At 45.3% G+C, this 27,651-nt stretch overlaps 2 protein-coding genes across 14 annotated transcripts; one reads left to right on the top strand and one right to left on the bottom strand.

Moving 5' to 3' along the window:
* Nucleotides 1-272: 272 nt before the first annotated feature.
* LOC310850174 (fatty acyl-CoA hydrolase precursor, medium chain-like) lies at nt 273-21,981 on the top strand. Of its 7 annotated transcripts, none has more exons than XM_083751293.1 (15): nt 273-399; nt 6,804-6,898; nt 9,280-9,484; nt 10,582-10,726; nt 11,040-11,173; nt 12,562-12,715; nt 14,221-14,325; nt 14,694-14,798; nt 15,314-15,349; nt 16,553-16,693; nt 16,784-16,864; nt 17,159-17,306; nt 18,459-18,590; nt 20,108-20,180; nt 21,641-21,981. In XM_083751293.1, the coding sequence occupies exons 2-15, from the start codon at nt 6,829-6,831 to the stop codon at nt 21,813-21,815; spliced, it is 1,704 nt and encodes a 567-aa protein (XP_083607419.1). In that variant the 5' UTR covers nt 273-399; nt 6,804-6,828; the 3' UTR covers nt 21,816-21,981. The 7 variants fall into 7 exon arrangements, with proteins under 7 accessions (XP_083607419.1, XP_083607416.1, XP_083607420.1 ...); XM_083751290.1 differs by lacking the exon at nt 273-399 and adding an exon at nt 401-462; XM_083751294.1 differs by lacking the exon at nt 273-399 and adding an exon at nt 551-695.
* Nucleotides 14,572-27,651, bottom strand: LOC310850175 (rho guanine nucleotide exchange factor 11-like). 7 transcript variants are annotated; one of them, XR_014567248.1, is made up of 9 exons: nt 27,125-27,651; nt 26,283-26,362; nt 26,008-26,133; nt 25,434-25,551; nt 24,544-24,704; nt 24,368-24,443; nt 23,699-23,834; nt 23,250-23,323; nt 14,815-14,831 (listed from the first exon to the last, which is right to left on the bottom strand). XR_014567248.1 is itself a non-coding variant. In XM_083751298.1 (8 exons), the coding sequence occupies exons 2-7, from the start codon at nt 26,343-26,345 to the stop codon at nt 23,252-23,254; spliced, it is 636 nt and encodes a 211-aa protein (XP_083607424.1). In that variant the 5' UTR covers nt 26,346-26,362; nt 27,125-27,651; the 3' UTR covers nt 14,572-14,831; nt 23,250-23,251. The 7 variants fall into 7 exon arrangements, 4 of the variants coding, with proteins under 4 accessions (XP_083607424.1, XP_083607422.1, XP_083607423.1 ...); XR_014567249.1 differs by lacking the exon at nt 14,815-14,831 and adding an exon at nt 22,913-22,957; XM_083751298.1 differs by lacking the exon at nt 23,699-23,834 and having other exon boundaries at nt 14,572-14,831; nt 23,250-23,343.

Below are 27,651 nucleotides of genomic sequence, written 5' to 3'. Positions count from 1 at the left end.
AGGCAGAAATGCAGTACAGGAAGACAAGTTTAACAAGAGTAAATTAGATGCAGGCGATAGATATCCCCAGTATTAGGGTAGACTTTGGGGATTTCTGCTGTCCCACAGCACGTTCTTGAGTGTTCGCCCCGTGCTTCCTTGTTTTTTAAAACATCTTTTGACTCAGTGTGCATAGATGCCCTTAAGAGTGCATAGATGCATAGAGCTGAGAAAAGGGAACCCGCAACAATCTTCACCGTGGAATGAAAAGCCAACTAATGAGGCTGCAGAACTACGGAAATCCAGGGAGGGCAACAGTCCCTGTGAAGTACCATTCTTAAAGGAAGGCTAAGGGCAACCCGCCGCCCAGCCAATCACAAGCATGCACTTTGCCGCTGTTCTTCTGAGCCTGAACTGCTAGTAAGTAGGTCCGTTTGCTAGCTTCGTGTTTGCAGGAGATGAGAGAGCATCTTGGAGGATGGTGTGAGTCCCTGGATTTAACTGAATAATAATTTTTATTTTTGCGCATTCTGGCAGAAGGGGGCAATTGGAGGGAGAGAAATGGCGCCTTACCATGCCTGTGCGTTTGTTGGTGCTTTTGAAATAAACACCTTGGAACGCCCGGAATCACCTGTAACGTAGCAACCCTGTGCAAAAATACACGAACCGAAAGCAGGCGAGGAGGCTGCTGTTTCATTGAAGCGGAAACGGGCTCCGTGAGTGGGCGCGCAGGGCGTGTTGAAGGTTGCCAGGGCTCTGGGTGGACTTAAGATGCGGGCGGTGGTGGAGTCGTCTTGTACACAACCAAGACGAGGAATTGCTGCCTTGCGTACATTTGGCTTTGTGTTCTGGTTGTGGTAAGTTAACCAGGGGAAATGCAGGACGGACATTGGGTCTGACCTACGAGAAGTGGCGGTTCTGTAAGGCTCAGGTGGGTCCTTTCGAGTCCGGGGGGCGGGCGGCGTTTCTTCTGTGAGGATAGATAGAGGGATTGCAGCTTTATCCCTACAAACTCAGAAGGCTGTGAGGCTGAGATGGGATTTTATCTCTCTACCTATTTCACTCTGAACTTTGTCCGCGCTTCTAGGTTAGGGTTGGAAACTTCCTTCTCACGGAACTGTGAGCTCATCCACATTGGAGTGTAATGTGGATTTGAGGTTTAACTATTTCCGTGTCCAATTAATGGATGCTTTTACATTTAAATATAGAAACATAGACCATAAGGATCATCTAAATGCACCCCCCCCCCGCAATGCAGGAATCTTTCACCCAACATGGGGCTCAAACTCACAACCCTGAGATTAAGAGTCTCATGCTCTACCAACTGAGATATCTCTCAGTTTATTATTATCATTTCTTCACAACCTCCACATCCAAGTGGCGGCCCTTATTTTACACCCACTAAATCTGGATTTTCCCAATCCACAGGTATTCTGAGAAGGGAAGAAAATCCAATATAAATCCACATATTACCCAACATTGGATCCACCATAGAGCACTGTGCGTGTGGGTAGGTGGCTGTGGGATGTTGGGTTTTTGTTACATGCGTGGTGACATTTTGCTGGGTGACATCGATCACTGCCACCCCCACCCACTTCTATTTTGTTTCCACCAGCCCAAAGAATACAGCCTGCCCTTTTATCTCGGTTGTTGATGGAAACATATTTGTTGTCTTTTTCTTCTTAAAGCAGCTCTTTTGTGCAGAACTGCTCTTGCACATAGCAACTGCATTAACATTTCAGCTTTATTTACCCTGGCAGCCTTACATGATGGGAGGCTTCGAATCCTGGCCTGGCTTGGAGCCAGGCAAATCTGGTATACTGTATAAGGAAGCTGTATTTCAGTCATAATAATAATTGGAGTCAATCAGTGTCAATGGCCAAAAGTGGGATTAGCAGGAGCCACCAATTGATCAGTGGTGCCTGCAAAAATCTCTGCAGGATCAGCTCCACTCAGCAGATCCTTGCCAAAGGCACCTGCAAGCCCCCTTGGGCGGGGTTTCTTCCTTTGAGTTCAAGTGTAGCTGCAGGGGAAGAAAGGGAAGAGTCAGGTGTGTGTTTACAGCTCCTGCTCCTGCTTCTTCCCCTTGAAGTTGGGTCAGCCAGCATTGTGGTCAAGTGAGTGGGAGGTCAGCAGCTGCGCCTGCCTGCCAAGGGGGCTCACAAGGGCTGGGATGGGAGCTCAGCCTGGCAGCCGGATTCTATTCCCTAGCCCTCCCCTATAGCTTCATTCAGAGGAGCTGCCAGTGGCAAAGTGCTGCCTGCTCCCTAAGAGTCATCCTAAGTCCAAGAGGAGCGGCTGGGGTGGGTTTGCTTCCACTACTGCCTGCGGACGAGCAAATCTGATGCTTTTGCATATCACTGTGTTTGTTTGGTGTGGAGAGGGCTTGTGTGGGCCTTGTGACTGACAGCACCTCTCCCCTCGTGGGCACCACATGGCAGCGCGTGCAAGCCACATGGGTTGTTAACAGCAAGCCTGTGTATTTGTGTAATGATCGCTGTTACTACCATTATAAAATTATAAAGGAAACACTGCTTTGCTGCTTACAACAGTGAGTGCTTGTGCGCGCACACACAACTCTAACGATGTGTGAGTGTGAAATAGCCGCACATGCAGAGAGACACAGAAGAAATCAAAGAGAGACAGTGTGCTGTGATTGACAGATACACCACTTCAGCAGGTGCTGAACTTAAAGCCAAAGGTGTGTGTGGCAACAAGTGATACAGTAATGATAAAAGCCATCTTTATTGTGTGCTGCTTTCTGCGCTGTGTGGCCCCAGCACATGACACTCCAAGACAGTGACGGCAGCACGCACACAGAATCACTCTGTTTTAGAGGCTGTTTTCTATAGAAAAAAAGACCTGCTAAACTAAGTGTCTTCATTAAGGTTAATGGCTCTGGTCAAGTCTGTTAAGTATTTATTTGCAGGGAGCTGGTTGCTACTGAATTTACTAACTGGAGATGCTTCCAGAAAGGGGGCAGGTATGTCCTCTTCACCTGGCTGGAGGTTATCACATTGGTGAGCATCAGCGAATAGTCCCAGGTGACAGTCGAATCTTGAACTGGGCTAGGAAGAGACATGGGGCACTTCCAGTCTGTTGATATTTTGAGGTGGTCTTCGGTCCCATACCAGCAGGTTCAGGTTGTGTGGTTAGAGTTGATTTGGTGTTCTTGCTTAATACACTTGCTCCCCACTCCAAAAACAAAACAAAAACAAAAACCGTCACACTTATTTGTGATGAGGGACCAGGAAAGGCACACTTTCTTGATACAATATTGTACAGCCTCCCTGCAAGCAAATCAAAGTGAATGCTCAACAAACAGATTGTCAGCAACCACAGAGACTGGGGCAGCGAAGAGGGGAGCTAGGAATCTCACAGGGGAGCAAGATCTCTTGGGAGTATTTGTGTTGTGAGCCCTTCCGTCTTATAGTCAGGCTGCATGTGCGGCTACATAAAATCATATATCGCAAAAAAAAGACGCCACTGTCTCTAGTGACCTTTATTCTAAGGAAAACAAACCAGAGAAATGTGCTGGCATCCCTGAAATATCTCATAGCTTCACAATTGAGTGCATGTAACGTTTCAACTCTGGCAATAAAATTCATCAATGCTAAATATATGTGCTTAGAATGAAGTTCTGCTTATTGCTGCAGAATGTGTTTAGGACTGTTGCCTTGCTGTCCCATAATTCAGCTTTGCATTCAGTTCAGTGTGAAGGAGCCACATTACTCTGGCCAAGCTAAGTGTACTGTTGCCATTCTATCCGAAAGAGGAGTTCTGCGCAGACTCTTGATCTAAATTCACTGGTCTAACAAAGTTTAGAGCCTTAGCAACAGAGCACTTTAGAAATGCTTTGCATGCATATCATCATGTTGCAATTCTTACAAACAACTGTGTAAGATCAGTAAATACTTTCCCCTATTGCAGATTAGTTCAGGGGTGGCATTGCATAAAAGCCAGAAGTCAACTGAGGGCAACGCAATCTGTGTTCCAAGAGTTCTGCTGGTGAATGAGCACAGTCCTGCATGGTGCAAATTCCAGGGGTTAAAACCAGACAGTGTTCCAGAGTCCGGCCTCCCTTGACAGCCTCCCCCCCACCCCCCGCTTAATTTTTTTATTCAAAATTAAAACAAAACATATTATCCAGAAACATATCATCCTTATCCCCCCCCCCCCATTTTTCCACCCTCACCCCCTCTGGCTTCCCTCAGTTCCAGTCTTTGATTTCTCTGAGAATGCTGTTTTCTACATGTTACAAAGTTGTATAGATCCTCAAACTATTTAGCTGATTATTATCAATAAAAAGTTTGTGAATGTTTATTCAAAGCCAGCCAAGGAGTCCAGTTCGCTTTGTTGCGTCTTCAAATGCTTCGTAAGGGGTTCTCATTCATCTTTAAAGTCACAGTTATCCTTGTCCCCTAGCTTATATGTCAGTTTTGCCAGTTCTGCATAGTCCATCAGTTTTTCTTGCCACGATTCTTTACTTGAGGTTTCTTCAGTCTTCCATCCTTGTTCTATTAGAACTCTCATGGCCATTATCACATACATGAAGATGTTTTTCAGTTTTTTTGGCAGATCTGTCCCTACAATCCCTAACAAAAATGCTTCAGGTTTTTAAACAAATGTTAAATGGAACATTTTCTTCTATTCGTTGTATATCATTTCCCAAAATTACATTACAATCCCACCATATATGTTTTCCTTACACTTCCAACATATATTTGAACTAGTTTTGTACATTTTCCCTAACTGCACTGGTGTCGTGTACCATCTGTACATCATCTTCATGTTTTTGGCAAGTATTTCCAAGACCAGGATAAACAATAATGGTGATAATGGGCATCTTTGTCTCATTCCTTTTTGTATCTTACAATCATCCGTTATCACCTGATTTATAATTAATTTGGCTTTTTGTTCTGAATAGATTGCTGCTATTCCTTTTAAAAACTTAGAACCGCTTCTGATTTGTTCTAACAGCTTTATCATGAACTTCCAAGAAACATTATCAAAAGCTTTTTCAGCATCTATAAAAATCATTGCTGCTTTCTTTTCATTTTTAGCCTCCAAATATTCTATTATATTCAAAATATTCCTTACATTCTCCTTCATTTGTCTTCCTGGTAAAAACCCGGCTTGATCTTGATGTATATATTCATTTATTTATTTTTTAATCTATTAGCTAGAATATTTGCAAACAATTTGTAATTGTTATTTAACAAGGAAATAGCCCTACAGTTTTTAATTTGCAGCAAATCTGCATCTTGTTTTGGAATTACTGTTATATAGGCCTGTTTCCATGTTTATGGGATTTCGCCTGTATTCAATATTTCATTCATAACATCTTTCAATGGTTTCACTAATTGTTCATTTAATTTCTTGTAATATTTTGCCGTAAAGCCATCTGGGCCTGGAGACTTGCCATTTTATTGCCTCAAGTAATTCTTGCATTGTTATCTGGGAGTTAAGAATGTTCCTTTGTTCTTCTTTTAAATATGGCATATTGCTACTTGTGATGTACTCTTCTATCTTAAATGTTTTTTCTTTCCCTTGTCTATACAGCTCAGAAAAATGTTTAACAAATCCTTCTCTTATTTCCTTCAGCTTGTCTGTGATTCTGCCATTTATGTTAATTTTATTTATGAAGTTCCTTTGTTCACTTTTTTTCAACTGCCAGGCTAACAACTTCCCCGGTTTATTTGCATGCTCAAAATATTTTTGTTTTACTCTTTTTATTTTCCAACTAATTTCCTCGCTTATAATCATTGAATATTGGGTTTGTAATGCTTTAATTGCCTATTTTACTGCCTCTTTATTTGCCTTGTTTGGCAGCTGTTTCTCCTTTTTCATAATTTCCTCTAATATTTCTTTTTTTCTTTTTCTCTCTCAATTTCCTTTTAAATTAGTTTTGTTATATAAAGAGTCCTCTCATTACAGCCTTGCTTTCGTCCCAGACAATCTGCAACTTTGTTTGCCCTTGACTGTTTATTTCAAAATAATCCCTCAGGATCTTTTTTGCTTTTTCAACAAATTTTTGATCATCTAATAAATCATCATTTAATCTCAATCTAAAAGAGATTTGGCTTTCTTTTTGTAGTTCCATAGTCAGGGAATTATGGTCTGAAAAGGTTCTGGAATTGATTTCAATTTTTTTGACTCTTGTTTCCAATTCTTTGGAAATCCATAAAGAATCTATTCTCAAGCTGCTATCATGTACATGGCCATAAAAAGTATACTCTCTATCAAACATATGTCTCCTTCTCCAGATATCTATCAGCTTTAGATTTTGAGTCATGTCAAAAAATGTTTTTGGCAGTTTACCTTCTATGGTTTCTTTTTTCCTGACTGATCTCTCTTTGTCTAAAGTTGGAACTCCATTTCAGTTTCCCATTACAACAATCTTTTGATCTGCAAATTCAAGTAGTTCTGTTTATAGTTTTTTGAAAAAAAATTGCTTTTTTATCATTAGGTGCTTAAATGCCAACCAGTATCACTTTCTTTCCCTGGATTTTAATTTGTATTATTAAAACTCTGCCTTTTTCGTCCTTCTGAATCAATGTGGGTTCAAGTGCACCCCCTACATAATTATTAATGGCATTGCCAAAGGAGATGGAGCTGCTGCTGCTGGACCATCTCCAAGCCCTGTTCAAGGGTTGGACTCGATGGCCCTTGTGGTCTCTTCCAACTCTATGATTCTATGATAAGGTTAATTGCAGGCCTTTCCTCTGCAACTGAACTCTCCTGGCGTCAGATGTTACACAATCCTTACTGCTTATCTTTGCCAATGCCAACCTTTGCACTGAAAGAAGCTACTTGTGTTTCAGGCATCTGAGTGGGCTGAAGATTTCGATGGCTGGCCCAATGGCTTGGTTGCTCCCTCTGATCCTGGCCTCCTGGGCCACCGTTTTGACAGCTGAAGGTAGGATTTTAGATTTTTTATATATAAAAAATTATTCAAATTTGCAAACAACCATCAAGCAAACAAATAAAACAATTATCCACGCTTAGCTTTTGCCTGGATCTTTACTGCTCTATGTCTGAGAGTTTGTTTTCTTTCCCCCGAGCTTTCTCCATGGGAACCCGTTCTTTACAGCTGAATTGGAGCAAATTCGTGGTTTCCAAAAATTGATGTTTGCTCCAATTCAGCTTTAAAGAGCAGGTTTTTGTGGAGAAAGTGGCAGGATGGGGGGGGGGAGGGCACTTGTACACGAAGCTTTAAATCATTGAATCTTAGAGTTGGAAGGGACCCCAAGGGTCATCTAGGTCATTTAAAACCTCCAAGGAATGAGAGTCCACCACCTCTCGTGGGAGTCTGTTCCACTGCTGAACAGCTCTTACTGTCAGAAAGTTCTTCCAGCTGTTTCATCAGAATCTCCTTTCTTGCAACTCGAAGCCACTGGTTCGAGTTCTACCGTCCAGAGCAGGTATGGTTCATGCCCAGAAAGAGTGGAGGAAAGGTGCATGTGCAGAAGTCCTGGCAGCAGCTCATCAAGGCAGCTGGAGGTGTGGGTCAGGCAGTTTCCTAACTCCATCATCCCAGGCACCTTCTTCAGAAGTGGAAATGCTGCGGTGGGGGAAGAGTTTGAAGGTCCCTGGGCTGTGTGTAACTCTGCCCTTCACTGGGGTCTTGACTTGGGGGCAAGTGATGGCTCCGGTGGCTATTTCCCTCTAATGCCCATCCTTCTAGACCTCTGGCTTGTTGAGCCAAACAAGATTTCATCACCCAACATGTCTCTGTGATCCTACAGCTTTCCCGTTCAGCTGGAGCCTCAGGTCTAATATTGCATCATGGCTCCACCTGACAACTTGGAAAGCTTTTGAAGTGGGCATTTTGGGCTCCTGCCTCAGCTGCAAGGTTGGCCCACTTCCAGTTCTGACCTGTGAGGCACATTAAGCCCCCAAACCCAGAATTAGAGATGGTAGCAGAGGAGGACACTGAGGTGCAGAAGGGGAGCTTCACGTGGGCCAAGCTCACTTGGGGGAACTCAAACTGGGGACTCAGCTACACAGTTGCAAACAACAACAACAAAACAACGTTTTAAATGTGCTGTGAAGTGAAATATACAAATGTGAGAGTGAGCTATGCAAAATTCTATGTATTTTTCAAAACTTTTTTTTTTTTTAAAAAAGCATTTTCATGGCGTTTTTTAATATGTGTGTAGATTCCACCTGGGATATAACTCTGCTACCAAGACAAAACTTGCTAAACTGAGACAATTCTTGTTGTTTTGCATGCTGAAGCCCTAATAGGTTGCATTTACAATCACGTTCATGCTGCCAAATCACACAGTCTCTTCCCGCTGCTGTTGATGCCAAGGATTAAAATATGACCCAAAGGAACACAGAGGGAGGGAGGAGAAGTTACTAAGCAAATTGTGCAGAAGAAAAGGGGGGGTAAAAGAGAAGGGGGGTGTACAATCCTCCTGCTGAGAAGGTGGAAGAGAAAGGGGAGCTGTGGGACTGCTGTTAAGAAAACACCCATGGAGAATACAAAACCAGTGCGCTGGTTGGGCGGGAAGATTCCAGTAGAGTAAATAGTTCCCCAGAATGAATCCCAGATAATTACACCATCTGCACTCAGTTCTCAGCCAGGGGGAGTGAGAGAGAGAGAGATTGGGAAGTCCTGTGTGGATACACATACTAAGCTTTCAGCAGTCAACAGTGTGATGAGGCGGAGGAAACACAAACAGTGGTGTCCCCATTGACCAAGGCAGAGATATTAGTAAGAGAGGATTTATTTCAAAGGCAGTGATTTTTGGATCAAGTTGAATGTGGACAGGGGTGGGGTGGGGACTAGGGTGGCACACATGCCATACTTTTAAAGCACATTTAAATCATGTTTTTTCTCCCCAAGGAATCCCAGGAGTTGTTCTGGTGCTGGGAATTGTAGCTCCATGAGGGGTTTCCCAACAACTCTCAATACACTTAATAAAATATAGTTTCCAGGATTTGAGTGTGTGTGCAAATGTCTGGTGTGTACACAACCTAGGCGGCCAGTGAGTCTTCCTCTAATTTATGATTTGATTAAGTGTAAAAAGGTGCATTAAGTCAGTCAAGGATATCCCCAAAGGAGAAGTTCTGCCCGGCTTGCGGAAAGTGGAGCTTCTTCTGCCTTTGGCCGCATATGGCCAGAGCAGCATTGCTTCAGGACTCCCAGGCTTTTTCAGATGTGAAATCTAACCCTGCTTCTGACACCGGAGAGCTGAATAGTTAGCATTTAGAAGCTTGAAATTCTGCAGCTCCTGTGCAGGAATAGCAATGGTTCTCTGACTCAGACATTTCTGTTCTATGCACACACAGGCCAAAATCCTTCTCTTCCACAAGTGCTTACCAAGAATGGGAAGCTCCAGGGCCAGCAGGTCCAAGTCAGTGGTGCTGAGAGAAAGGTGGATGTTTTCCTTGGAATCCCCTATGCAAAGCCACCACTTGGGCCATTACGGTTTTCCCAACCGCAGCCGGCAGAACCTTGGAGCAATCTGAGAGATGCAACTTCCTACCCACCAATGTAAGTCAAGTGCAGGGGAAGTTGGGTCACCCCGAAAAAGTATTACCTGCTGTCAAGGGATTGTTAGAGAAGTTGACCTAACAGAACTTGCTAACCAGGCTGTAATTTTCTGAATGCCCTCTGGATATGAAAATCCCCTTGGTCAAAATTAGTGTTACTTTCGCCACTTTCCAGTCCTCAGATAATGGAGGTTCATCTGAGGGATAAATTACATATTTTTGTTAGAAGATCAGCATTTGAGATCTCTTGGGTGGATGCCATCCAGACCCCACAATTTCTTATCTTTTTTTTATTATTTATTAGGTCTATCTAGACCAGGGGTAGTCAACCTTTTTATACCTAACGCCCACTAATGCATCTTTTCTTGATAGTAAAATTTCTTTACCGCCCACTAGTGCTGCAGTAACATGTGGCGTAGAACCCCCTACCGCCCACCTGGAATCCTGAAACGCCCATTAGAAGGTGGTAGGGACCACGTTGACTACCTGATCTATAGTTTTCTAGACCGTGTGTGGCATCTGCAACCTTCATACCAAGCAGGCAGGTTACCATGCACTCTGCATGCCAATGAGAAACCTACGTATTTATGTCCCTATTGATTGAATCACCCCCTACAAGGATCCCCCTGGCCTTCCCCCAAGAAATTGTTCCCTTTTAAGACAGCATTTCCCTCTTTTTCCCTGAGTGATGCTTTGCTTCCCCAGGACGCGCCCCCCCCAATCCTCCATGAAACAAACTAGCTTTTAAATGGTTTTAAACTGACCTGAAAGCTGGAACTTGTGCCACAGCAAAGAGAGGGCAGCAGTCAGCTACTCAGAAGGCTTGTCTTAGAGGCTTGGTGGCCTTTGTTCGGCAGCACCACTTTAGGAAAAGACTATATCAGATCAGGCGGGGACAGGCTGCCGCCCTGGGTTTTAGTCCTTTGTTGGCATTCTCCAACAAAACAATTCACCAGAATTGCTTCCCTCCATGCGTTAAGTCATGCAACACTTTGCTTCCTCTCTACTCAGTTGGTGTTTGCTGACAGTCAAACATGAGAAGCTTTTTTCGCACTGTGTGTACTGAATTAGTTTATTTCTTTTATTTGCTTTGTCAAGGTGTCTGCAGGATCCGGAAGTGGGACAAATGCTGTCAGATATGTTTACTAACAAAAAGGAAAAGGTCTCTTTGAGTATTTCTGAGGATTGTCTGTACTTAAACATCTTCACCCCGGCTCGTTCTGACAAGAACAGCAAGTTACCAGTAAGTCATGTTCTTCTTCAGGGATTTTCACTCCCTATTATGTGTCTTGGTCAAGCAGCCTGCCAAATGTAGTCCACGTCTATATAAACATTGGTTCGAGTCCTACCCTCTGGAGTACGAGAAAGGAAGCTTGCTCCCTCCTCCATGTGGCAGCCCTTCAGATATTTGAAGATGGCTATCATATCTCAGTCTCCTCTTTTCCAGGCTAAACATACAAGTGAAGCATGACATCAAACCCACTCTGAACATTTTATCTGCTTCTGATGGGGCAGGTAACCCAGCACAACCCCCAAATTCTATCTTTTGCTTTCAGGTGATGGTCTGGATCCATGGAGGAGGATTACTGGTGGGTGCTGCATCCACATACGATGGGTCTGCGTTAGCGGCTTTTGAAAACGTGGTGGTGGTGGCGATTCAATACCGGTTGGGCATTCTTGGTTTCTATAGGTAAGATGTTTGTCCCAAGCTCCTTCAAGACTGTGCCTGAAATGTGAGTGGAGCAGAAGGAAAGGTCCCCACCCGGGTGTTCCTCTGGACAGTCCCACAGGCCACCCTTGCTTTTTCCTCCCTTGTGGGGGACAGAATGGACTGCTTGCTGGCAACTAAAAGCTTTCCACGGCCAGTGCTGGAGTGCCACAGGGAAAACGGAGCCTGCCTTTCCCACTGCTGGCAACACACTGGAGCCTCAAACTGTGAGCCCTCTCCCTGGGGACAGGGCAGGAGGCAGGGTGAGCAGGCAGAGTGCCACACCACTGAGACCACATTGTGTATCATACCATTAAGTGACCATGGGTGGTGGCCCTTTGCAGGTGGTGGCCAGTAGGAGGCTGCTGGAGGCTTCCAGGGCTGGGTGGAGGGGCACAAAGGAGCTTGGACTGTGCTTTTTTAGGATTACGGCTTTCATGTCCCTGTTCTGCCGTCACAACAAGCTGTGAAGTAGAAGAGGCAATAGAGCGCCTTGCCTGAGGCTAAGTGGGGATTTGAAGCTGGATTTCAAGCCCAGGTCTCTAAGACTGGCTGTCAGTGACTGGGCAAGTGGAACTTCCATTCAGATAATCACATCTTCCGCAACGCCCCTTCCTCCCCTCCAATGTGCATGTGGTCAAATCTAGACAGGTCCAGTGAAACAACATTGCTTCTGGAGAGGCTGCTTCATTTCAGGGTAATCAGATTAAAAGGAATTATTGCAGGGCATTTTCTCGTTGCATGCCCATGGGTAGGTTTTGTATTGTGGCTGTTTTTCAAAAAGTTAATCAGGTTTGGCAGATCTTCTGTCTTTGCACCATGGGGGAGGGTGCTGTACTGCATCTGCACCACACACACCACACCCCCCAGGCTAAGATTGGATTGCATTGTTCCTTGTCATGCCTGTCCTACCTCCCAAGACCTCTTAACATCTGCATGCGGGCATAACATTTGAAACAGGGTCTCTGCAAGTAAAGATTCAATGCATATAAACACAAATTGCACTATGAATTTCAGGATGATATATGGGATGTGGTTTGTGTTGCTCTGGCCCATGTGTGTTGCATTTGACATACACAATACAGTCCTTGCATGCAAATGTCACAGCTGACTACACATGTCCAGGATGACAGGCATGCTGTGGATCATTACCTGAACTGGTTTAGTATTGGCAACAGATATTAGGACAGCCTTAGGACATTTGAAGAAATGAAAGTTTGTAATTCAGCTAGGAGAATCTCTCCTTTCCATTTGCTTTTCAACAAAGTGAAAATAAGGAATGTTTACTATTTCCTTTTGTAGATGTCTTTTTTTCTGAACCCCCAAATACCATCTGAGCCTATCATTTCTGTGCTTCTTTTTCATTCCAGTACTGGTGATGAGTATGCACGTGGAAACTGGGGCCTCCTGGATCAAGTGGCAGCTCTCCAGTGGGTCCAAGAGAACATTGCAGCCTTTGGAGGAGATCCTGGATCAGTTACTATATTTGGAGAGTCTGCAGGTGGATTCAGTGTTTCTGCCCATGTAGGTTCATGGGGATCATAACATGTGCTATTTAATTTATGATTATTTATGATTCATTTGTTTATTTTTTGTTCATAGAATTTCCAGGCCTTCTATTGCAAGTGATTAGCTATAAAACTTAGCAAATATTACATTTGTTATATTGCTCTATAAACCTAAGATTAATAATGTGAAGAAACTACCCTGAAAACAACTCAAGAGAGTGTTTTAATTGAAATGTTGCATTTAAAAAACTGGAATAGGAAAGCTTATAAAACAAAATGGGCAACTGATATTGAAGGCAATTTTTTTTTTTTTTTTTTGCAAATTAATGTCACTCTGAAGCAGTTTAATTTGAGAATAAACTTATAGCTGATTTCTATTACTCAGATAGAAATTGGAAAAAGCATATTTAACCTTCTAACGGTCAGTGGTTCTCTAACCAGCACCGCCCCCAGGCTCTAAACAGGCAGCCTTGTTTAGGGAAGCTTTTAATGCGCAATAGACTGTTGTATTTTAATATTCTGTTGGAAGCCACCCAGAGTGGCTGGGGAAACCCAGCCAGATGGTCAGGGTATAAATAATAATAATAATAATAACCAATAGTGAAATGTGGGGTGGGGTTCAAGGCCTGGCCCTGCTTATGAGGCAAGCTGGTGACAGCTGTTTCATACCCTCCAACATTTCTCCAGTGAAAATAGGGATGTCCCATTCCATAAAGATAATCTTACTATTTATACTCCACACATCTTCCTGGGTTGCCCCAACCACTCTGGGCAGCTTCCAACATGTATACAAACATAATATAACATTACTAATTAAAAATAAAAACCCTTCCCTATGCAGGCTTGGCTTCAGACGGCTCAGGAGTCAAATAACTCCATACCCTCCAACATTTCTCCAATGAAAATAGGGACAGCCTAAGGAAAAGAGGGACATTCTGGGGTCAAATCAGAAACCGGGACGGCTTCTCTAAATCAGGGACATCCCTGGAAAATAGGGACACTTGGAGGGTCTGCTGTTTGGGGTAACATTCAAAGGGCAACAAATGGTGTCACCTGCCAAAGAGGCTGTCTCTCTGGGGGAGACCACCCCTCCCTGCTTTGGTGGGTAACAATTGAACCTAGACAGGTTTGAAGTGTGTCAGAATTGCTGATCATCCACATTAAGGGTCAAAGTAGCTAATGCGCTGGTTTTCAAACTTCCTTTTGGCAGACCTTCAGAATATTGGAGTGGATTGCAGACCACTCACATAGTTAATGCAGGGCTCTGGCCCAGTGTGTTGGGGCCCACTGTTGCTCCCCTTAACTGAGGGTGCCATAGTTCTGCCACCCTCACCTGTGCCTGCACTTTGGAGGGATGAGGCCCAGGGTGGATGCGGCATTACAGATCTTCTCGCTGAGGAGACCCTGAGGAAGTCCCGCAGCCCTCAGGAGGAGTGTTTGGACATTGCCACCCTTTTGGAAATAGGAGTGATATGGCAAGGCCCTGACTGGGATGTCTGTTTTCCCTGCTTCCCTTCTCAGGTCGTATCTCCTCTGTCAAAGGGTTTGTTCCACAAAGCCATCTCTGAAAGTGGCGTTTCTGTCATGGAGGCTCTCACAAAGGTTAATCCACAAAAGTTTGCAAAGGTCAGTGTTTGAAAATAGACGGAATTGGCAAGGGAGGGCAGCTAGAGCTGAGCATGTGTGTAGTCCAAGGAGCTGTGTTGCACTTTTTAAAACAAAAAACAAACAAACCATAAAGTGACCTGTTTCTTAGGGTGACATGCAACTGTCTCAGGGTTCTTACACCTGTCTCAGATGTTGGGGCCCCCCCGTGTGTTGCACACTTAGTTCCATGGCGTTGAAGCATTCTCCTCTGCCCTCCTCTGCTCCTTTTGTTTACACCTCGCTGTGTCCACACAAGTATTAAAAATATTTGTGCTTCTCCTGATGGAGCAGAACAGCCTGTTCTTTCTGACGCTCAGCCAGGACTGGTTTCTTTCTCATGGTTGCAGAAAATTGCTGTGACTGCTGATTGTCCGACATCCAGCTCAGTTGAGATGATTCGTTGCCTCAAGGGAAAGACAGAGAACGAGATCCTACAGACGACTCTCAAGATGGTAAATGTGCTGCAATCTGATGCTGCCCTCTGCCTAGATAGGGAGATAAAAGTATTGATAGAGGTTAAGGAATCTCAGAGTGGAACTAAATGTAGAGATGTTGTTAATAATAATAATGGCACAATCATTTTTACTCCTCCTATCCCTGTTCCATCACTGCATGAGAATTGACTATGCTTAGTGGCCATGAAATGTTACCAGTTGGGAGGTGGGAAGCACTACAGGTAAGGGAGCAGGGAGAGAGTAGCATGCCCTGCGTGAGTGGAGCTCCTCACACCTTGGAGCCTGTCCAGCAGGCTGGCAGCACAAGCCCAGAAGAGAAGCTGCTCCTGCAAATGTCCCACTGGTTGTTTAATCCGCTTCCTTCCAAGGCAGTGTTCTTCTGGGGCTTTGCCCTCTTCTGCTCTCTTAGTTTTCCTGTGTGTAGGACAATTTCTCAGTGATTTATGTCTGCAGACCTTTAAATAGGAAAAAGACCATGTGACACCTGTCTTCTCCCCTTCCTGTAATTGCAGGATTTCACCAGAATGCATCTTGGCTCAGAAGAAGAAGTGAGTAAATCAATGGGATGAGGATGGCTTGAGGGGAGGGAAGCAAGTGAAGAACACTTACCATGAGAACAGGCACCAGCAGAAGCCGACTGAGGGCAGCTCTAAGCCTGCTTCTTTTCCAAACTGCAGGCAAGAGTTCTCTGCACCTCAGGATCCATAAATGGAATCTGGATGCACACTTTTATGTGGCTGGATGCCACCCTCCCCCATCTGTGTAAAGATAACAGTCATGTCCCTTCTGCATCTGCCCCCACCTACTATTGGCATTGGCTCTCAAGCTGAAAAAGACTCCCTAGCCCCATTTTATAAGATGTCCTGTAATCTTGTTGATGTTAAGTACCAGCATCCTAATTCTTTTTCTTTTTAATGGAACCAGACCTTTTTGGAATAATAATTATAATTTAATAATAATTTATTATTTATACGCCGCCCATCTGGCTGAGTTTCCTCAGCCACTTTACAGGCGTGGCCTAATTTAAAATGTTCCCTGGTGCCCCCCAAATGGAAACCATCCCTCCTGACATATCTGTCTCTCCTCTGTGCATTAATGATACCTCAGCTCCACCTGCCTAGCTGGCCCTGTGCATAGAACAGGGAGCGTTTCTGAGGAAGCAGCCTTAGGTTTGAACTTCCTACTTAGCAAGCTAAACTTTGCTCCCACACATGGCTACCTCTCCCTGTGTCATTGATGCCAAAGGGCACCACTGGGAATTGCGACTCTGGGATAGATAAGCTACAATTCCCAGGGATCTTTGGGAACGGGGAAATGTGCTTCTAAGATACAGGTGTATGTATGCAGCCTGAGATAGTCATCTTGTGCCATTTGATGCTGCAAAACCTTCACTTCTTGCCACTGATGGAGAGGTAGTCTTCTGCGGAAGACAAAGCCTAGGACAGTAGCTCCTAGTCCAGCTCCAGTCTCACAGAACAGCCCATGGAGCCCCACCCACCTGGCTAAACAGAGCCAGCCTGGTCAACCAGGGTTGGCCCTTTTCTCATGTACTCTTCATGGCATTGACCCTTTGACCAGCAAGGGTGTGAGCCACAAACAGGCTTCACCACAAGAATGCCTCCTGCCTTTCAGAGCAAGAGGAAGAGCAGAACATCGGACATATTTATGTTAGGCATAAATGAAAGTTCCAGCCCTGAAGACCGAAGCAAAAGCAAATAACTGATTTTTTTTTTATTCTCCCCTCCCTCCAGCACACTGTGTTCTACATTGCAAGTGTTGATGGTGTATTTCTTCCAAAACACCCCAAGGACCTCCTTGAAGAGAAAAGGATTAATAATGTTCCATTCATCATAGGCGTCAATAACCATGAAGCAGGATGGATTATTCCTAGTGTAAGACATTGTGTGTGTATTTTCATGCACCTTTCTGGAGCCCCCTAGTGCTCACATCTAGAACTAGGAGCTCTGCTTCTTCTCCTCTAGATGCTGCAGTTGCCGGATGCCACCAAGGGGCTTGACAGAGAGACAGTCACTCTTGTGCTGCGCAGCTCAGAGCAAATCTTGGTAAGGGGCTTTCTCAGACTGATTGACTTTCTAATGTCATTAAGCTGTACTTCCCCAAGTGAATTGTTGCTTGGGGTGGCAAGGAGGGGCTTTTTGGAGATGCTTGATATCCACTGGCAGCTTTCTGGTCGTCTAAAGAACTCTTTTCAGCATCTTCATCAAGGGGATGGCAGGGAAGGGTAATTACAGGGTTCCCAGCAGAAGGGAATAATGTGGTTCAATGTTGCCCTTGTCCTTGGTCATGGGGAAAGCTACTGTTCAATAACTCTTCCTGCCTTTATCTGCCCATTGCAGGGTGTTGCTCCGGAGCACGTTCCTATAGTTGCCAATGAATATCTGAAGGATGTTAGTGACTCTGTACAGCTCAGGGACAAACTCCTCGAGCTGCTAGGAGATGTGGTATTTGTTGCTCCAGCCATCCTAACAGCGAAACTCCACAGAGGTCAGTTTGCTGTCAGAGTTGCTGCATCACAGGTGGCCTTGACTGGGCCAGTAGAAGTGAGCTAGCTGCTCACTAGGAATGAGGCATTAATTGGGTTTCATTGGGATTTTAACATGAACCTCACCAATTCACACTTTCTGAAACAAAAGTGAAACATAGCTAGCCTTCAAAATTAGCATTTCTCCCAATTTTGTGATGCAATTTCCCCACCAAATAGTGTGTGCATCTGGGGAAAGTTTGAAGAAAAAAAAATCCGTATATTAGTGAAAACTACACATAAAAATGCATTGTGTTAGGGAAAATTGCTTGCAAAAATTTGTCGTTAGGAGAAACTTGCACTAAAATGCTTGTGGGTTTTCATGAGGACTTCAAACAAAAATTACAAAAAAGTGGAGCACCTTCCTCCTGAATTGATTCCCCCCTCCACCCAAGATGTCTCCACTCATGACAGCTGCAGATGCTGAGCCCAGGTTTGTTGGTGTGTGAAGCATTTATTTGCTTCCACCACTGAGCTGCTGGCCTTCAGCATTAACTGCCTGTGGCTCTCTCAGAATGGCCATGCAAGCATTTGGTTGGGGTAGCGGGATGGAAATTACTTTCTACCAGGAACTCTGGTTTTCAGTTTGAAGTCTGGGAAATAGTGGCTATGCTAGTTGAGAGAATATCCCCTGGAACCTCCACATGGAAAGAAGTCAAGAGTATGGGTGAGTCCCTCTGGTTTTGGAAACAATTAAAAACTCTTCAAAGCCTCTTTCTCCCGAGAGATAAAGTGAAGTGAACACCTGCCCCACAAGCAGTGATCCCCCTTCAAACTGTCATCAACTCTCTGAAAAATGACTTCTGGTTCCAGTTCCAAAACCAAGAGTGGGCAATTAGAACTGGCTCACAGACTGAATCCAGAACTTCTCCCCCACAGCAGACCATTCTGGACCTAAATGAAAAGGTTTTTGTAAATAAATAAATTTAAGGTTTCCTCCTGTTTTCTTCCACCAGCTACTCACTCAACATAGAATAGAATCATAGAATCATAGAGCTGGAAGAGACCACAAGGGCCATAGAGTCCAACCCCCTGCCAAGCATGTTGCTTTATGTTTATTTTGGGTAATGTGCCAGAGAATGCCCCCTTCTAACAACATCTTTGGTTTTTTTCAGATGCTGGCTACCCAGCCTATGTGTATGAATTTCAGCACCGTCCAAGTTCATCCTTGGGCTTTAAACCGGACTATGTTAAAGCGGACCATGGTGATGAAATTGGCTTTGTCTTGGGGAAGCCTTTCTTAGCAGGTGAGGTGCTTCTGCTCTCTAAAACTTTTTACATTTTATTTTTAGCAATTAATGATATTTTGGTTTCGTCTGCAAACGATGGCCATGTAATCACATCTAAACAGGATGTTTAAACCTCAGGATTGCTGGTGGTCACAGAGGGGCTGTGGGTGGCTGCATTTTGAAGACTCTTAAATTGTTGTCCAAGGCAGATCCACATGCAATTTGTTAACAGCAGTCAGATTTTAAGGTTGTGAAGGTATGAGCCACTGTTGTCAATCCAACACTTCCCACCCCTCTCGCTTCTGGTCCTGGCATCCCAGCATTGATTGCATTAGTGACTCTCACTGAGCCTAAATGGCAAGAGGAGTGAAGTTATGGACGAAAGCTGCAGGAGCTCCATTTTCACCAGGCAGTGAAGCTCTTTCGAAGCATGTCTCCCTAATCTATAGGACTCCTTAGTGAGTATCTTGTGACTCCAGCTGCAATCAACCAGAACGAAAGTGACCTACACTATTGGCCAGAATTATGGAAACTTTTTGAAAAAAGTGTATTTCTGAGGTTTGATAGCTCATAACACCACTTTTTTTGAGTAATACCATAAAATTATATATCAATGGAAAGATAATGAAGAATGCAGCAAAGTTTGTTCAGTTATCTGTACTCTATCAAAGGTTATAGCCAAATAACCAGAAAAAGGAAGCACAACTTGCTTAGGTTGATATGCAGTAGCTTTTTCCTTAATTTGAGTGTAGCCAATGAGCATGAGTGTTTAGAGAGCCAATCAGGTGTTATGAGCAATCAAACTTTGGAAATACACTTTCCCCAAAAGGTTTCCACAATTTTGGCCACTAGTGTATTAAGGGCTAGGTGACCTGTAGCAATGTATAGGAATTTTATATAACTCATTTTTTTCTGTTGTCCCCCCCCCCCCAAAGAGCCACTCTGTGTGTTATGAAGATATTATTGTTACGCAAGAGAAACTGAATTATTTCTGTAGACAGGCAGAGCATAAGGAGGAAGGGCTCATAGCATTAACACTCTGCTTCCCCATTAGGTTTCCAAGAAGATCTCCAAAGCCTCGTCTTTGGTTTCACAGAGAGCAAGTAATCCTCCAGACCACCAGCCACCCAGTCCGATAACAATATTTTATATCGCTCCTTTGTTGTGATTCTTATTATTGTGATATTATTATTGTATTGCATTTTTGTATTTGGTATACATAGAAAAGGTAAAAAAGGTAAAGGACCCCTGGATGGTTAAGTCCAGTCAAAGGCAATTATGGGGTGTGGCGCTCATCTCACTTTCAGGTTAAGGGAGCCGGTATTGGTCCACAGCTTTCCGGGTCATGTGGCCAGCATGACTAAACCGCTTCTGGGGCAGCGGAACACCATGGTTGTATCCAATGGGTGAAATTCAGCGAAGCTTTACTAAGAGTAGACCCACTGCAATTATTAATTTACCCTGAGTAAAAGTTGAAAACTATCCCATAATCTTTAAAAATGGCTTACATCTGTATTTTTGTCTCTTGTCTGCAGGTGATGCAACAGAGGAAGAGAAAAGACTGAGCAAAACGGTTATGAAATATTGGGCTAATTTTGCTCGCAGTGGGTGAGTAATAGAATAGAATAGAATGCTGATGTTGTGTTACTGTAATATAGGCCTTTTTGAACCAGTGGGTGCATTTTGAATTTTGAGAGAATGTTATGGGCACAAGTCACAAAATGGCTGCCATGAAGGTATGGCATAACACAAATGGCATAACACAAAATTAGACCACTGTCATGGCTCCTTTACTCTCTCTCACACATACACTCCTCCAGGACAATCTATTGCTTAGCATGTGAAGCCAGCTATATCCTGCTAGCCCTCATTGTGGAGATACAGCTGTTAAAGGCAGAATAACCCTGTTTTTTTTCTCCAGTGTCAATCCTACACTAAAGTCTAGGCTGCCATCAGATGCCCATTTACCTGGGAGTAAGCTCCATTAAACACTTACTTTGAAGGAGATGTATAAACCCTTGTACTGTAAGTGAAAATACAGCAAATTCTTAATGAGGGCCTGGCTTCCAGCTCCTGCAAAACAGAAGACATACCTCGGCCTCTTTGAAAAATTTTCACCATTTGAATTTGCCATTCTGGGTGAGGAATTATTTAACATTCACACACACTTACCATGTAGTATTTGCAATAAAATAACTTCTAGGGAGGGCTGACCACAGAAAAAATGCATCCCAGTTGCTGGAGGAAAAGGAAATATAAACTACGGAGATTTCAAGGACCACTAAAAATACATAAGTGAAGAAAGCACACTAAAGGCAAGTGGACATTAGCAGCTGTTTAGGACCCTGGGGATCCTTACTGCATGGTGGTCAGACATCTCATTTATCAATCAGAGATCTGACTTCACTTGGCAGATTGAAGATGTCATGCTAGCTCATTTCAGATAAAAATTACTTAAAAGGGTGGCTGCACATTTTGGTTGATAACTTTCTTCTAGGAAGGTCAGAGACCAACTAAAGAAAAGAAAAAAGACTGGAAGCTTAGAGTCCAGGGACTCCAACAAGAGTGTTTGCACATGAGGGCTGGCCGCCCCTGTCTTAGAAGATCACAGGATGAACATAAGACAATAGTGAGATGCAAATGCTTTGAAAGCTAATGCAATCTTAGGCTTCATTGACAGAATCATGTTCAGATTGTTGAAAACCATATAGAGTCAGTCTATCCTGCATTAGCCAGGCAGCACCTGTAGTCTCGTGTCCAGCTCTGGGCGCTACATTTTAAGGACATTGGCCGGCTGGAGGTTTGGGGGGGGCGAGTGACCAGGGTGGTGAGATATATGTTCTATAGGCTTAAGGATGTGTCAGTGAAGCAAAACCCCTGACCCACAATCAGCGCCATAAAACATAGATTTGCACAGCAATATAGGCAGGAGGGTGTAGTGGGAAGAGCAGGAGCCTGTTTAGTTGGCTTGTGTGCCTTGCGAGGTGGTCAGGGTCCTACTTCCAGTATTGTCCCAAATTGTCCCACCATCACCCACAAGAGTGATGGCCTCTTTTTATGTTTTCTAGGAACCCGAATGGTGCTGGCCTGGTGAACTGGCCCCGGTACGATGCAGCTGAACAATACTTGGAAATAGGCTTAAAGCAGAAGCCAGCAAAGAAGCTGAAGGAGCAAGCAGTTAACTTTTGGACCAAGACCTTACCTGAAAAAATAGCTGAAAGCCAAAGGCGAACTGAATTATAAACCCTTAACCAGGCTCAGGTTGCTACAACACAGGAGATACTTTTTTGTTTCACTGGAAATGATTTCACAGAGAATTGTTATCCACAGTTTGATGTTTGGTCAGTTATTGTCCATTGCCCACCAATTTGTTGATCACTAACAAAATATAGATGGGGTTCTGATTACATTTGCAAGCTTCATAACTGAAGAGCTTAATTTAGGCCCACAGGCCTGATGAAGCATCCTCATTCTGCCCACAAGACCATTTTTACCCTCCTTCCCTACAGCTCCATTAAGCATGATATGTCAGGTGCAGGGCAGGTAAAAGCAGGACAGGTAGAATGCCATAGAGTGATGGACTGGGAAGTCCTAAGAGAAGTGACCTATAATGGAAAATGTACGATGTATATACAAAAAATCTGGGAAATGTACGAATACTTTTTTTTTTTTTTTAAAAGCACAAAATACATGAAAAGAACAAAAAAGTAGCAAACCAATAAAGCATAACTAACATAATTAATGTTACTAATTAAGGCCTATAAACTCTCTTTTTTGAATGCAAAACACTGCAAATTTTGAATAAAACCTTTTGATTTCAAAATACAGTGGTACCTCAGGATGTGAACGAGATCCATTCCGGAGCCCCGTTCGCATCCCGAAGGGAACATAACCCGCGTCTGCGGGTCACGTTTCGGTGCTTCTGTGCATGCGCTTGCGGTGAAACCCAGAAGTAATGCGCTCTGTTACTTCTGGGTCGCCGTGGAGTGCAACTGGAAAATGCCTAACCCAAAGCTTATTCATCCCGAGGTATGACTGTAAAGCTAAAACAAGTATCCTAGAGACATATACAAAGTTGTCCTAAGTAGCTTGCAAAAGCAGCACTTGCACTTGTGGGCCTGCTCACAAAGTGTTGCTGGGCTTGTGGGGCACCGTGAGTGTGCCCAGCTTTGCAGCAATGGGCAGGGGTCACTCTGGCAGCACACCCCGTCCCCACGGCCTTGCCCCCATGGTGCACCCACCCCAGGCACAGGCGGGGAATGTTCCACCACTGCTGGATATTCCTCTTCTGCAGCAATTCACAGGGCATTGCTGATCTCAAATGATTGGGGAGAGGTTGTGACGGACTCTCCCGTGTAACGCTGCCACCACTCCTTGTCTATCTCCTGCAAAAGGGGTAGCCAGGGGGAGGGGGAGTTAGGGACTCTAAGAAGGAGGGCAGCTGCCGCAGGGGGGGTGTCCATCCCCTTCACCCAGCTAAGAAGGCTCCCTGGTTCTAAACCAGACGCTTTTGAGTGGCAAGGGGTTCTATTCCACCCCAAGGGCCACATGCCCACATGGGAAACTTCTTGGGGCTGAGAGCTTTCAGAGGAGGAAGTGGGACTGGAATACCCACCCTTATTTATTTGGCCTGCCAGGACACCCTCTCACACTCTCCCCCCAAAAGACTCCTCTCACCTTCAGCCTCTTGATATTCCTTGAGATCTGCCCCATGAGGTCCATGATGGTCTGCATGCTTGGCCACTCCACCTCTGTTGAGACAGGGAACCCTCTGTATAAAAAGAGTCGGCCTTTGAGGTGCTACCAGGCTTTTTGCAGACAGGGAGCTGCTGTCCAGGACGTTTCCTAGTCTTGCCTCTTTCAGTGCCCATGAGCTCCATGGGTGGTAGAGATAGCCCAAGCCAACTCTCTTCGCTGTGAGCCAAACAACCCCAATGAGTGAGGAGCAGATGCCCACCTTGGCCCTGTTTTCCGAGTCTACCCATTGCAGAGCTGCTTAAACTCTACTGCAGTCAGGGAACCACAGGGAGGTCAATCATCACCCAACCACCCCTCCCATCAACCAGGCACCCTTTCCCAGGCAAGGGGGCAACAAGGAACCGTGGTGTTATGGCCCCCCTTCTTACTGTTGGCCATGGGGTGGACAAGGAGGGTCTTGAGAGGAACAACGGGACTTAAGGCGGAGCTCTCCTTCCCGAGCAATTTAAGCTCCTTTCGCTTCAGGAACATGACCAGGTCTTTGAGAAGCAGGATGTGAAGGTCCTAAGAGACACACACACACACAGAGGGCGGTTGTTGCTCACCTGCTCCACTTACCCCAAGGAGAATATCAGGGTGTCAGGCTGCAGAATCAGACCAAAGGCCCCACAGGTCAGAGGGACAAAGGATGCCGGACCAAATCAGGCCCTTGCACCCATGTAGTCCATGTGCATTTCAACTGCTGAGGCTCTACTTGTTTTAGGGATCATGTTCTAAAACTGCTTGGTTCTTTTAATCTTTTTTAAATATACCTGAGGTCCCTTTGCTTGGTCTGTCTAGCTCAGCCTTGTCTCCTCTGGTTGGCAGCAGTGACTCTCCAGGTCTTTTAGACTCAATAGACCCACAGCCCACATTGATTCATGTCAGTAGAAAAGGGAGATATAAAAAGCCAACCAGAGAGGAAGCACACACAACCCTCCACTATAAGAGGTCTGTGTTCTCTCTCTCTCTCTCTCTCTCTCTCTCTCTCTCTCTCTCTCTCTGTGTGTGTGTGTGTTTGGGTTTCGGAGGAGAGGTTGTTTCTTCCAACCACGTACCCATAGTCTTCAACTTGCTGATGCACAACTTCAGAGGCCCCTCATGGATCAGTTGATGGTCCTTCACGTCAAGGTTCTGCACAGCAGGGACAGGAAAAGGCATCATTTCAAAGAGGGAAGAGCAGGCTAAGGTCAGTCACTTGAGAGAAAGGCAAAGGGCAGAAGGGAGGCCTTACCTGGAATTCCACGGCCAGCGGGTGGCTGCTGTTCTGCAGAGACCTGGCATCCAGCCAATTCTGGTAGGTGCCTAGTTGATGTTGGTTCTCCGCCTGCCTCAGCCTGTTCATGCTCTGGAGGATTTCCTTGCCTCGGTTGCGCTGGTGCTCCCAGGTCAACCCTGAACGAAGGAGGCACAGAGAGACAGGGTGAGAGAGACAGCGGGGCTGACAGGCTGCTGGCAAAGTTGGCTTTGTTTTATTAGTTTGAGACTCACAAGGTGATCACAGAACAAATTAGGAACAAAGCAAACAAGTCTGAAAGGCAGATGAGCAGCAGCAGCCCAGATGCAGAAGGCAAAAGCATCCTGGTTTGCTGATAGGAAAGTGGGCAGCCGAACAACACTCACACCCTACAGACTCAGCCCGACTAATGCAAGCAGAGGGGGGTTGTATAAACACTCCCCCAATCTTCCTCACCATCATCCCTTTGTTTGCCGTCTTTCCCTAGTAAGGCAGGCTCAATGCATCTTACAACCTCCAAAATTTAGGAAGCACGTCAACATTTAATCATTGAGAGACGCAGGTATCCTGGGACACCCTCCCCACCTAGGGTTGCCATATCTTGGAGAGCAAAATGGAGGACAGCTTGAGCTGCTGCCAACCTAAGCCAGCAAAAGAGGCACACAGGGCTGCTGCACCTCATACCTCTTTCCCCTGCTCGGGCTGGCAGCTGCCGTGTTATACAAAGCAGCCCAAGCCCAAAAAATCCAGACATTTCCTTAAAGTGTAAAAATCTGCCCAGATGGGCATGTTGGCCCCCCAAAAGAGAACATGTCTGGGTTTTCCCGGACACATGGCAACCCTATCCCCACCACACCCAACACACACATATGTGGAGAGAAAGAGACCATCAGTGTGCTTGAGCATGTTATACAGCAGCAGAGGGTAGCTGGTCAGGCACTGCATCTCAGATTCGAGGAAATCCTTCAGCTGGCGCTGGTGACATTGAGGGCAGCTCTCGATTTCCTGGGAGAGGCAGAGAAGGAAGCAGGCAGACAACCTGTTTCTGGAGATCAGAGAGAGTCAGCTACCTCCAGGATCACAAGCAACCAAACAAGAGGGGAGCATGTTGCTGCTCAGCTCCTACTTGCTAATGGGCTTCTCCTTTGGGGCAGTTGGGCGGCCACTGTGAGAACAGGAAGCTGTCCCTCATTCCAAAGAAACCAAACCCTGGGAAAGTTCCTGGAATCTCGTACCACTTGCCGATTGGGGTGCATACAACAATATTTTACCGCTAGATCATCTGGTTGGTTCTCCTGCACTCTTGCATTTGCCCAAGGAGTGAGCAGCAGGGAGAAGGAGGCAGGCCTCTTACCCCTCTCCCTGAATGGAAAAGACACCCCCCCCCCACTGGACAGTGCCAAGCCAGCAATGGAAAAGGCCCTTTCCTTGAGCAAAGTCTCCTCTTCACACACAGGATACCTGAATCATGCCCCAGAAGTAAACATCCTTCCACTTCTTGGTCTGGAGGAACTTCAGGGCCTTGGATTGCTGTATGCAGAATTTGATGACAGCCTCCTGGACCTCTTTGCTTGCACCCACACCAAACTATGGGGGAAGGAAGGAAGGGAGCGGGCAGGGAAGAAGAAACATGTCTGGTGAGCATCATGAAATCAAAGGCCCAACTCAACCAGAGACCCACAGGCATCCTCCTCCCAGTCACTGCCAGCCTCCCTGCTCTGCTGTGGGATCATTACCTGGGAAAGTAGGAGGTCCTCGATCTCCTCAATGAGGGGCCCTTGCTCTTGCAGCTTCTTCATTGGCTCTGACAGAGAACCTGGGAGAACAGGGAAGAGAGATGGGAGGGGAGGGTGAGAAGGTCAATGGGAGTGGGGAGGGGCAGGGGAATGGCCTGCTTTAAAATTATGCTCTTTTTTTTTTAGTGCCAGTTTCTCAGCAATGGAGGCAATGTGTCTCATTTATTTATGTCATTTACATCCCACCCACCTTTTCCTCCAAGGAGTTTAAGGGGGTGTACGTGGATTTCCTCCTCATTTAATCCTCACAACAACGCTGTGAGGTCGGTTAGGCTGAGAGGCAGCAACTGCCCCCCCTCCACTGCCAAAGGCAGTTAAGTTATCCCATTCCTGAGGAGCATTGCTCTTGCGCTCATGCCTTGCTGCTTGTGGCCCTCCCTGAGAACAGGCTGCAGCTCTGGCTGGGCCTTTTGGGCCTGATCCTGCTGCTGGAAATGCACCCAAAGAAGAAGAGAGCACCCAAGGATGCAGGTATGAGCGCCACCGAAGTAGGGTGTGTATTTTAGGGCTGAGTGAGAAATGATCTCCCATAATTCCCCATCCTATTTGTGGTTGGTGAAAGTGGAGGTGGGGAGCATTCTCCTGAATATTTGGGACGGGGGAGATGGTAATTCTGCTGCAATTTGGATGGTGACAAAAAAGGAAACACAGGAAATTCTTTGGAAAACTCCCTGGTAAAATTGTTGGCTCATGTAACACCCAGCATGGGATTTAGAAAACTCAAATAATCCAGGAGCATCTTTAAAACCTGGGCAATCCTCCGCTCTAGCCCGTGACTTTACCTTCTGTGCAACCAATACCACACTGGACCAACAACTAAGCCAAATAAATTTCTCCAAAGGAGCAAGATAGTTCCCGTGTCAAAGGATCAAATGAAGACAGTTATTCAAAGAAGAGGTTTCCAAAGTCATTGGATCAGATAAAGACAGTTATTCAAAGGAGAAAGAGGTTTCTCTGAAGATGCCCACAAAGTCAACTAATCTGAAGGCTTTTCAACTGATCCAACTGACAGGGCTTCCAACTGACACAAGGATCATTTCAAACAATTCAAATGGCCTCCCTGGAAACAAAACATTCCACAGCCGGTTGTGAGGTCAGAGCCTGGCCAAGGACTGCACCCATTGCCTCTGGGCTCCAGGCATGCTCTCTCTGCCAGGCCCATGTCACCACTTGGCAACTTCAGGCGGCTGCCAAGCCCCTGGCCCACCCCTGCATTTACCCCCAAGCAGGAGGCTTAGGCAGCTGCATCTAGGCTCCTCTTAGAGTTCCCCCAAATCCTCCCAACTTTGCACCCCTTTGGAGAATTGAA

Source organism: Podarcis gaigeae, assembly GCF_964106915.1.
Source record: "Podarcis gaigeae genome assembly, chromosome: 8".
NCBI lineage: Eukaryota > Metazoa > Chordata > Lepidosauria > Squamata > Lacertidae > Podarcis > Podarcis gaigeae.
Note: the sequence above shows the minus strand (reverse complement) of the source record. Positions and strands in the feature narration are given on the sequence as shown.